Source organism: Maniola hyperantus, chromosome 9 (genome assembly GCF_902806685.2).
Source record: "Maniola hyperantus chromosome 9, iAphHyp1.2, whole genome shotgun sequence".
In the NCBI taxonomy this organism is placed as follows: domain Eukaryota; kingdom Metazoa; phylum Arthropoda; class Insecta; order Lepidoptera; family Nymphalidae; genus Maniola; species Maniola hyperantus.
Genome location: NC_048544.1, coordinates 1,647,814 through 1,660,371, shown reverse-complemented (window position 1 = coordinate 1,660,371; position 12,558 = coordinate 1,647,814). Strand labels below are relative to the sequence as shown.

The window sequence follows — 12,558 nt, the reverse complement described above, 5'->3', positions numbered from 1 at the left end:
GTGAATGTAGCGTGTAGTGCCGCATGTTCAAAGTAAATTTAAAATACTGTACAAAATAAAATTGACGAAAATTTTATATCAAATACCTTTAATATTATTAACTTTTATAATTTATCGGGTTATATTGGTGTAGTGTAGTGATTACAGCATCGTATTTTATTGATGGTTATAGGGATTTTGCTGCGTATCGGTCGATCATAATTGACATTCGCCACTTAAATAGTTGGCGGGAAGACGTTTCATTTTGGATTTTTATTTTTTTTATACTAATGGCTGTGAGTGATGTGATGCGTTTAGTTTTTTATTATTATTAATGTTAATCATTGCATTTTTTGTGGGAGTTCTTTTTATCTGCTACATTCTTAGGTTAATAAAATTTAAAGTTATTCAAGAACTTTGGCAACGTAAGTTTTAAAGGTTTTTATTTACTTGTAATAATTAATTAATTAATTAATGATTAGACATATAATTATTGGCACTTACTTACTAATAATACTTATTTATGTTATCTGTTGTAAATAACTAAAAAAAATACGAAACAATTTAAATTTTTAACTCATCGTGAGTTGCAATTATTTAAATACTTACTAATTACGGATAAATTATATAACTCTATAATTACCACCAAAATATTTTATTAAGGAAGTTATTTTGTTTTAGGTAGGTACCTACTTATTTAAACGATTTAGTCTCTGACTTTATTGAACTTTTTGACGACAACAGTAGGTACTGAACATTAGCATTCAATAACGAATACATTAATTTTAAACTACTTACAATATTGTCGTAATGTTATAAGTACTTACCTACTACATTATTAATCAATATGTTGAAATACCTGTCAAATCTGGACTAAAATTATAACCAGAATGGCTGCTCATGTTACCATGTCGAAGATCGATAACTGATAAGTCAACGGCTGACGGTTTACCTGGTACTTCTATCTGCGAGGATAAGCAGATTTTTTTTACAAAATATAAGCCATGTCTATCATCACTATACTCCCATTTCCCCCAACTAAGCGCAGTGCTTTTGCTAGGAGTAGGTACGACAATATAGCGCAACGGGTGTGAATCTGAAAGGTCGAAACCGCTGACCTTTCAAATTTCAGCCCGCTCCTTTAACCAATGAGCTATGGAGGCTCTAACTTAATTATTGATTGATTTTTAACCAAGTTCAATAAAGGAGGAGGTCCTCAATGCGAGTCGCATTGTTTCTTTCCGCCTTTTTTTAAAACAAAAAATACCAGATATCTGTTTCAACTTTACGCAAACATTTCAATTCTAATGATGATCATAATGACCTTTCATTATCATCCTAAGATTGGTCTGGATTCCTGACTAACAAAGGTCCCCGAGTGCTTGATGCAAATATTTTTAGATCTTTAGAAATTTGTACAGCGCGTAGAGATCTTGAGATATGTAAATATGTTTTGTACTCATCTCCTGCAAGACATTTAGTGTCTTCATATTCCTAGGTAACTATAAAATAAATACTACATCCTTACTAATACCTGTACAGCGGTTGTATCATAGACCTTCTTATGGTTCATTCTATACAAACTCTTGGATCTAGATATCTGAAATTTTGTGTAGAAGTTTTCTTTATGATGTAGACAATGACTATAAGACCAGATTTTCGAAATTCCCATGGAAATGAATCTGCGGGTGTTCGCTATAGTATTCCTACCGCAACCTGGTCCCTCCTTCTATTATCACACCGAAAGGCATCGCCAAGGTCTGCACCCGTATGTAGTCGAAATTCAATGGATACGTATAAAGCGATTTGCCTCCTCATTTCTAATCCGAACCGCTAAGATTTGGAACACCCTTCCAGCATTAGTTTTCCCCTCCAATTATAATATGGGTACCTTCAAGTCGAGAGTGAATAGGCATCTTCTAGGCAAGCGCGCTCCATCTTAGGCTGCATCATCACTTTGCCACCAGGTATGATTGTAGCCAAGCACTTGTATATTATAAATTTAAAAAAAATCTAACAGTTAAGTAGTATTTATACTAGCTTTGTTGGTGTAAAGTCCGACTGATAGATACACGGTTACTCAATCAAAATATTGCGTCGAATATAATACCTAATTTTATCATATAAACATTTACTAAGTTTTACGAACCTTGAATGTATATAGAAATCAATGTCATTGTCAGTTGGATGTATGATATTACGTGTTTCATTAAGTAAATTAGATTTTTCAAGATAGGTGCTTAATCCTTGTAATTTACTTAATCTTAACCCATAGGTGCGTAGCCTTGAGTGTACCTACGCAAATAAACTTGTAATAAAAGTTTTATCATCATTTATAGCATCAATAGCTCAACGGTTAAGGAGAGGACTGAATTCCGAAAGGTCGGACGTTTAAACCTCACTCTTGCACTATATGGTCGTATCTACTCCTAGCACAAGCTTTACGCTTAGTTGGAGGAAAGGGGAATATTGGAAAAAATAATTAAATATAATATTTTATATTTAATTAAATATAATATTATATATATCATCCTATGTGTTAATCCTAAGGGTATAATCTATCTCCATTCCAAATTTCATGCAAATCCGTTCAGCCGTTTTTGCGTGATTGAGTAACAAACATCCAAACATCCAAACATTCAAACATCCACACATCCAAACATCCACACTTTCACATTTATAATATCAGTAGGATTGACAGATCATCTTCTTCAATGATGCGTTTAATTTTACAGTCAAATCCAAATTGATGAACAATTTCTTCCGTGGTTCAGCGACTTATTCAAAATTCTTTTTGCTAAATCTTAATTAGGTAGCTATTTTTTTTCTATATTCACACTAAGTAATTTTCAATATCGAATCAGGTGAGATTGCAGTCAAGGGCTAACCTGTATTTGAATGTATTTATTTGATCGTATGATATTTGAATCAAAAAAATAATTATTCTTTGCAAAATAATGTAAGTATGTACCTACATAGAATGCCCTCTATTTCACTTCCTTTAAGACATTGTGCGTGTCCTATTTCACCTTCAGATCTTCGAACTTGACATTTGAACTCGATACTGGGATAACAGCTGATAAGAATAATTTATTCGCAATATTATCGATGCTACCATCTTTCTCCAACACTACTAAAACAAACAATGACTGTGTACTACCTAGCTTATGGGCAGATGGACCTAGTTTTCTAATGTCTATGGATAGGTCTTCAAAAATGATATTGAAGTTTCTAATATAATTTTTTTCTAAACTAAATAGTTTGCGCGAGAGACACTTCCAAAGGGGCAAAATGTGCCCCCCCTCCCCCCCCCTCTCCCTATAACTTCTAAAATAAGAGAATGATAAAACTAAAAAAAATATATGATGACGATTGACGTACATTACCATGCCGACTTCCACCGAAAATTGGTTTGAACGAAATCTAGTAAGTAGTTTTTGATTCATCGTGCAAAATGTCGATAAAATACGATTGTACTACGGAACCCTCAGTGCGCGAGTCTGATTCGCACTTGGCCGGTTTTTAGGGTTCCGTACCTCAAAAAGAAAAACGGAACCCTTATAGGATCACTTTGTTGTCTGTCTGTCTGTCTGTCTGTCTGTCTGTTTGTCTGTCTGTCAAGAAACCTACAGGGTACTTCCCGTTGACCTAGAATCATGAAATTTGGCAGGTAGGTAGATCTTATAGCTGACATTTGGGGAAAAATCTGAAAACCGTGAATTTAGGGTTAGATCACACAAAAAAAATTAAATTGTGTTCATGAACTAATAATTAGTATTTCAACTTTCGAAGTGAGTGACTATATCAAGTGGGGTATCATATGAAAGGTCTTTACCTGTACATTCTAAAACAATTTTATTTATTTTTATTTTTATTTATTTTTATGCATCATAGCTGTTTTTGAATTATCGTGCAAAATGTCGAAAAAATACGACGGTAGTACGGAACCCTCAGTGCGCGAGTCTGATTCGCACTTGGCCGGTTTTTTTATTTGGTGCACTTGTTCTTATAATGAACGTAGATTTGAACCTGACCCTTGACTTATCACTTATCAGGCAAGTGATCGCTACGTGTTCCAAAAGGCCAGGTAAGTAGTAGAGCTAGCAAAATTAGCTAAAGAGAGGATAAAGATGGACAGACCTTTTAACACACAATAGGTATATTCGTGAGTGTTCCGTGCATCTTTTTAGGGTTCCGTACCTCAAAAGGAAAAACGGAACCCTTATAGGATCACTTTGTTGTCTGTCTGTCCGTCTGTCTGTCTGTCTGTCTGTCGGTCTATCAAGAAACCTACATGGTACTTCCCGTTGACCTAGAATCATGAAATTTGGCAGGTAGGTAGGTCTTATAGCAGACATTCGGGGAAAAATCTGAAAACCATGAATTTGTGATTACATCACACCAAAAAAAATTAAATTGTGGTCATGAACTAATAATAGTATTTTCAATTTTCGAAGTAAGATAACTAAGTATATCAAGTGGGGTATCATAAATTATGATAGGTCTTCACCTGTGCATTCTGAAACAGATTTTTATTTATTTTTATGTATCGTGTTTTTGAATTATCGTGCAAAATGTCGAAATAAATACGACTTTAGTACGAAACGCTCGTTGCGCGAGCCTGACTCGCACTTGTTTTAGGGATCCGTACCTCAAAAGGAAAAACGGAACCCTAACAGGAGCGTCAACCAATCAGCTGCTCGATTGCGGTAGAATGACAGCTACAATGTCACGATCGCAATCATCTCTGATAGGTTGTCGCCTGCTCACTATTGGCTACAATGGATTGTTGCAACAAGAAACGCACTAATTCAGCCAATCACAACAATTGAGATTGTAATATTGATTGATGCAGGTTTTACGAAATCGACCTAATTAGCTAGCGAATCAGTTCGCAGGTTCGGCCCTGCTAATTAGTACATGGATGGTGTTTCATTTATGATACCTAGTCGTTTCTTGTCTGTACTTATTTATTTTAACTCTAGTTTGTACTAGATTTTAAAAATCCTGTGGAACACTTTGATTTTTCGGGATAAAAAGTAGCCTATGTCCTTCCCCGGAATGCAAGCCTATCCCTGTACTAAATTGCGGCAAAATCGGTTGAACGGATGGGCCGTGAAAGGCTAGCAGACAAGCAGACAGACAGATACACTTTCGTATTCTTCTTCTTCTCGAGACTCTCGAATCGACGGTCCCCTCAAATACGGGCAGCCCAAAAACCGCAACCGCGATAGCTCTGTCGGTAGCCTCGTGTAGCTCCTCGTTCGTGCAGGTTGTGGTTGTCGGACACGCAGGGCACCCAGTCCGTATCATGTCCAGATAGGGTTGCCAGGTCGCCAAACCTTATAGTCGGACAGACCAGCCAGTTTGGCCGGATATCTGAATAGAAAGGCCGGACACCCTACATTATAGAGGATTTTGTGTCTTAGTATTAATAGGTACGACAAAAACATTGTATGTAAAATCAAGTTTTTTCATTATTGTCATAAATCTTGTTGTCAGGCGGCACTGCCGCCTGCGGGAGCGACCAACAGTCGACTCGCCTGCGCTCAGCCACGCTCGTTTGCGAAATGTAAAAAGCCTAACAAAAGCCGGGCAAGTCGGACAACGTTTATTTTGGCCGGACACGCAATTAAAAAGCCTACCTATGTCCGGCTTTATCCGGACGCCTGGCAACCCTATGTCCAGAGACGAAGCCCCATCTCGCTAAGTTTGCCCAAGACTTTCCCACCCCTGCTCTAGGCGGTTGAGCGACTTCCAGATAGGCCAGCTGAGGTTGTATCCTTCGGCTAGTCTCTTAGTACTTTCGCGTTTATAATATTAGTATCTATAGATTTTAAGTTTTAACCTTTAGTTTGTATAATACTATAATTTATCAAGTTATCTACTGCCGTCTACCACGTGGGGTCGCGATCTATGAAGGACCAATGTAATTACATTGTGTTATCTTATCTCAGTAGGTACTTACATCACACACATGTTTTGCAAGGTTTCACCATTCACTAATTTTTAATGCCTATCCGTACACATTCATCATCATCATGATCAACCCATCGCCGGCTCACTACAGAGCACGGGTCTCCTCTAAGAGTGAGAGGTGTTTTGGCCATGTGCGGATTGGTAGACTTCACACACCTTTGAGAACTTTATGGAGAACTCTCGTCTCTCAGGCATGCAGGTTTCCGTACACAATATTATGATTATAAAATACCGGCCAAGTGCTAGTCAGACTCGCGCACCGAGGGTTCCGTACTACAGTCGTATTTTTTTGCCATTTTGCACTATAAATCAAAAACTATTATGCATAAAAATAAATAAAAATCTGTTTTAGAATGTAGGTACAGCCCTTTGATATGATACCCCACTTGATATTTATTATATCTTACTTTAAAAGTTAAAAATACTAAATTGGTTCATGAACACATTTTAATTTTACCACAAATTCCGGTTTTCGTATTTATTCCTTTGGGGACTGAACCCTGAAACAGAGACAGACAGCAGCTGCATTCAAATTTCAAAACATACCTATAATAAAGTAATAGCAATTTCTACTCAGGCACGGAATGCGATCGAGTATCGATTGCGGCTTTCATTATAGAATTCCTTCAATTCAAGCAGATGCCAAGGCAAGGCGTAGGGCGTAATAATTGGAATTTTCTGCCGTAGAGATACTGGGATGAGGACCTTAACGAACGATAGATGTATTATTATGTACTTACAAACCTATGATCGATATTAAAATTCTTTATTTTATTGTCGTCTTAGATTAATTATAGTACACTGTCTAAACTCTAAATAGTTACGAGAAAGTCAGATATTGATGAGATAGATACAGATTACAGATTTATCCATTCTGGGAATGGAGTTAGGTAGCTAGGTAAACTACTTTTTATCCCTGAAAGTATATTTTAGCTTTTAGCTATAAAGATGATACTATAAAATTTTATTATCAATATTATAGCTAAAAGCTAATAAAAATAATAATTAATGTTGCCTGATATAATTTTATAAATATAAAGGAGTGAAACAATTAATTGCTATTCATATATGCGCAGGAGTGATTTAGTCGACCGATTTGAATGCGGTTGGTTTCTTCAAGTTTCAAGTTTCAACTTTCAATCAACTTTCAAGGGACTAACTCCACTATTCAATTTAATCCGGTGTTTCACAACTAGTCAAATCTTATTTGTTGTTATTTTCAGCGACAATGGCAGAGCCGGAGCAGGAGGCCGTCCGGTGCCCTTCCAGCGACAGTGATAACTTCGAGAAAATTGACTCCGAAGATGTGCAACATGCGTCCAACGTTAGTCCTCTTCTAAATATATAAAAGGAAAAGGTGACTGACTGACTGACTGATCTATCAACGCACAGCTTAAACTACTGGACGGATCGGGCTGAAATTTAGCATGTAAGTAGATAGCTATTATGACAAAGGCATCAGCTAAGAAAGGATTTTTCAAAATTCAAACCCTAAAGGGCTAAAATAGGGGTTTCTAGGGGATCAGTCCAGTAGTAGTGTGCGTTGATAGATCAGTCAGTCAGTCATATTTTCCTTTTAAGTATATATTTAAGATTATGTTCGCAGGAAGGAAACCCTCAATTCGTGTTGGGCGACGAGGCGTCAGAGGCGACGACGCCCGAGGAAGAAGGACCGGCGCACGAGGGCGGCGACTTCTTCCCCAACGCGCCGCCGCCCAACCTCAAGCCCAAGCTCACGTTGGCGCAGCAGCTGGCCTTGGCAGAGAAGCGGAGCAAGCTGAGGTGAGTGATTGGGTTCCATACTTCAAAAGGAAAAAGGAACCCGCCACCACCGGTAGGCGGCCACACTGCAAGAGGCGCTTACGGTTTACCGCAGGTCTGAGCGAGCTGAATAGGGTATTTTACCCTTTTTAGGGTTCCGTACCTCAAAAGGAAGAAAGAACCCTTAATGTAGAATTACTTTGTTGTGTGTCTGTCTGTCCACCTGTCTGTCTTGTCTGTTAAGAAAATCTATAGGGTAATTCCTGTTGACCTACAATCATGATATTTGGCAGGTAGGTAGGTCTCCTAGCACAAGTAAAGGAAAAAATCCGAAAATTGACAATTTGTGGTAACATCACAAAAAAAAATTAAAATATGTTCAAGAAAAATAATTAGTACTTATTTACAACTTTCAAAGTAAGATTACTATACCAAGTGGGGTATCATATGAATGGGCTTTACCTGAAGATTCGAAAACAGATTTTTATTAATATTTTTATGTATAATAGTTTTTGATTTATCGTGCTAAATGTTAAAAAAATACGACGAGTGCGAGAGATCCTCGGTGCGCGAGTCTGCAGACTCGCACTTGGCCGGTTTTTTTCTTCTGGCTTTACACAGATTAGCCAATGTCAGGTTCGTTATTTATTAAAGTTAAAAATTAGGGAAAGCCATGTACGAAGGTCCTGCTCTTTTCGAGGTGAGTGATGTACAGCGTTATATGTAGGCACCTATAAGCAAATTGCTAATGCGCGTGGCCGCCATTTTAGTGAAGGTAGCACTAGACTGAAGTTTCGAGCTGATGGTATATTTTTACTTAAATATACGTCAAAATGACGTCATTTCGATGTTAATGAGACGCGGTTCATTTAATTTGCAGGACTTATACCTACTACCAATTTTATAGTTTTTTTTTTAAATATATATAGCGAGCAAACGAGCAGGCGGGTCACCTGATGTTAAGTGATTACCGCCGCCCATGAACATTTGCAGCACCAGAGGAACCGCCGATGCGTTGCCGGCCTTTTAGGGATTTGTTGGTCCGCCCCTTGACTAACGCCATGTTGTAAATTGTAATCTAGTGGGAACACCGCCGGAGGGAGTTGAATCCACAGTTAACTTCGGAACCTATGATTTAAAGCGATGCAAAGATCTATTCTCCAAAATCCAAATAAGTACATTAGGTTTATGCTTACTTAGTATTTTCCTCTAAGTAATCTGTCTGGCTTAGTAGGTACCAGCCTCTACATTTTGCTAAGAATACATTTTGTTTTCCTACCATTATCCTTTAGCATTTACTAGTCGGACAAATAAGGTGATGCTTTGAACAACTATAAACAACACCAAAAACGCATCATATTTAATGACCTCTATATTTATGCGGTTTATAGTTTAGACGGAAAAGGCGGGAAAACTGTCAAAACTTCTATGCAATCAGTTCGCGACGAACATCCAAGGTGCGTGTACCTCTACGCATCGTCATTGCGCGGTTTACGAAAAAACAATCGTTATTAAAAAAAAAGATAACACTACATAACTGTAGATTTACTTAATTGCGATTATTTTGGTGGTATTTGTGTGTTTATTTTTTATTTTTGTCGAATTTTTCAAATGCGTTCTCACTTTTTTCGGAATGTTGCCAGATGTATAGGTGCGAGTGATGCCCCGTGATTTATCGATACTCATTATCTATCAAACAAAAATAATATTTCTATGATTGCGTCTCGCGAAAATACGCATATCGTAATAATATGACGGATATTGATAATAATAATATAATCAGTGATAAGATTATACTAACATAAGGTTGGGTTTGTAGTTATTGATTGTTGATAATGTTATCAAGTAAATATTATAACATTAGTAGATTTTATAAAGTTTTTTACTGTGCTACACATATATTTGAGTTGTCACTTATAAATAAATATTTTAACTATGAATTATCATCTGGGTAAGAAACTTCATATAAAGTGAGTGAATTTATATATCTATTTTTTCCATTTTTTTTAAGTTAGCATTCACAATTTTCTATTGAAAGTCGAAACATATAAAATTGTGTTGTGTCTAAATAATTAAATATATCAAGTCTATTTGGTTTACCCCATAATATGCGATGATTCGTAATAAGTATACTTAATTTGACTCCTCAAAGCTGTAATCTTAGTCATAATTTTCTAAAATTGTGTCAAACGGAAATTGAATGTGGATCTTCTTGTTTTTCTCACGTATTTGCATTTTGCACCGCTGCGCCACAGAGATAAAAAATTAATAAATGTCATCATAGCCAGCATGCTAGTAATTTTAAATTAATAGGTCGAGTCGAGGTAAATGACGTTTTTCCTTTACTTATTTTTCTGATGCATTTTTTGATTTCTATTAAATGCGTCTTGTTTTACCGGTTCGCTTGCGTAACCGCTTCACTAAGTTGTTTCATAATAAAGCCATATCCGTCAAAATGTTTTATTTTGTCACTAGTTACTACCCACGGATTCACCCGCAAAATAATAAGTATTATGAGTCAAGCCTTTTGACGCATTTATGAGCAAGCAAGCATTTTAAACTTTGATGTATTTGGGATAGTTTGGATGATAAAAAAATATGCAGGCAGGTACTTCACTAATACATGTATCCATATTTTTTTTCACAGTTTGCCTAGGTAATTTGAGATAGAACTATACTTTACTACTTCATATAAAGTTGTATTTCAGGTTCTACTCAACCGATTTCGATAAAACTTAGTGCAGTATGTGAATCTCACTATATTTTAATACTTGTTTGTATATAATACATAGGTATATGCAGTTGGTTCCTGAGTAATAGCTCTTACAATTTGAATGTTTTGCATAAAATTGTAAGAGCACAGTGAAGTTGCTTGAGTGAAGAAGCTGTGATAGCCTAGTGATTAGGTCCGCTTCTAATCGGAGGTCGGAGGTTCGATCCCGGGCCTCTAACTTTTCGAAGTTAATAATTAAATATCACATGCTTTAACGGTGAAGCAAAACATCGTGAGGAAACCTGCATGCCTGAGAGTTCTCCATAATGTTATCAAAGGTGTGTGAAGTCTACCAATCCGTACATGGCCAGCGTGGTAGACAATGGCCAAAACCCTTCTCACCCTGAGAGGAGACCCCTGCTCTGTAGTGAGCCTTCGATGGGTTGATCATAATGAGTGAAGTTTGGTTGCGCCAAGCTCTTTTACTATTTATTATTATGACATTTAACTAAAACGATTCAGCCATTTTGTAATGCGAGCAAAAACCTTTTTAAAAAACTGACACAATGTAGTTTTGTTTTACTTTCTTTCTTATAGGTAGGTACGTGTTATGTTACTTAAGTAGGTATACAATTATCGTAATTTACTCGAAAAGGTGACTAGGTCGCCAAGATTACCCTTTGGTCAAAGACCTTGGTAGGTACGACTGCCGGAAGGTCGGTCGAGACTTGATTGCTTTAGAGTAGTCGGTTGCAGTAGAAAAAAACCGGCCAAGTACGAGTCAGGCTCGCGCAACGAGGGTTCCGTACTACAGTCGTATTTTTTCGACATTTTGCACGATAATTCAAAAACTATGTACTGTGTATGTAGTATAATTTATAATATTATAATATACCTAGGGCCATTTTCGGCTGCCGCACCAACCCGTGCTTTCGTGATTCCTTTCGTCAAAGGTTACCTGGAAGAGATCGCTTTAGCGATAAGGCCGCCTTTGCATGCTACAGCTATCAGATTAAGATCCTGTATTGTGTTTTTTCAATGTTTACTTTGTGTTGTGTGCAATAGTGTAAAATAAAATAAATAATAATAAATAACTATGATGCATAAAAATAAATAAAAATCTGTCTTAGAAATAGAATGCACAGGTGAAGACCTTTCATATGATACCCCACTAGATGTATTTGTCTTACTTCGAAAATTGAAAATACTATAATAGTTCATGACCACAATTTAATTTTTTTTGTGTAATGTAACCACAAATTCACGGTTTTCAGATTTTTCCCGAATATCTGCTGAACCTAGGTCAACGGGAAGTACCCTGTAGGTTTCTTGACAGACCGACAGACAGACAGACAACAAAGTGATCCTATAAGAGTTCCGTTTTTCCTTTTGAGGTACGGAACCCTAAAAATACACGTTTATAAAAGAGGTTGCTTAATAATTTATGTAATTAGATGAAGCCCGTGACTTAGTCCACGTGGATTTAGATATTTTGAATTCCTTGGAGAGTTTTTATTTTCTGGGATAAAAAGTAGCCTTTGTAGAATGCAAGCTATATCAGTAGGGCGATTCTCTAAAACCTGCATCAATCATTATTACAATCTCAATTGTTCTGATTGGCTGAATTTGTGCGATTCTTGTTGCAACAATGCATTGTGGCCAATAGTGAGCGAGCATTAACCAATCAGAGATGATTGCGATCGTGACATTGTAGCTGTCAAACAACTGCGGTAGGGCCACTGTTTCAAGTTTCGTCAAAATCGGTTAAAAGGAAACATACGCATTTTTGAGTAGTATGAATTCTCAGTAGGTACCTACTTACAATAATATCTAATATTTACCTAGCATAGTTGTTTCTGTATATCAATATTCAATAGTACCATGTATAGCCAAGTAAGTAACTTAGCTTGATCTAATAGACACTGTTTGTAATAGTGTGACAAGGTTTCTCGTCAATATCTCCACGTTTTCTTAATTACATGCAAGCTAGTCCTTGTAGAGACCCGTGCTTGTAGTGAGCTGGCAATGGGTTGATCATGATTATGATGAATAAGTTTTACTTATTGAACTTATATAACTTTCCCGTTTTAACCTCGGATAGTTCGTGTCAACCGAGCTATTCTAGA

The 12,558-nt window shown here is 36.7% G+C and overlaps 1 protein-coding gene across 1 annotated transcript in view; it reads left to right on the top strand.

Moving 5' to 3' along the window:
• Nucleotides 1-152: 152 nt before the first annotated feature.
• Nucleotides 153-12,558, top strand: part of ACC (acetyl-CoA carboxylase) — an 84,685-nt gene continuing 72,279 nt past the window's right edge. Inside the window, exons 1-3 of the mRNA XM_034972088.2 lie at nucleotides 153-404; nucleotides 7,182-7,282; nucleotides 7,565-7,740. Of these exons, the coding sequence (XP_034827979.1) occupies nucleotides 314-404; nucleotides 7,182-7,282; nucleotides 7,565-7,740 (368 nt within the window). The 5' untranslated portion in view covers nucleotides 153-313. The remainder of the gene's footprint in view (nucleotides 405-7,181; nucleotides 7,283-7,564; nucleotides 7,741-12,558) is intronic.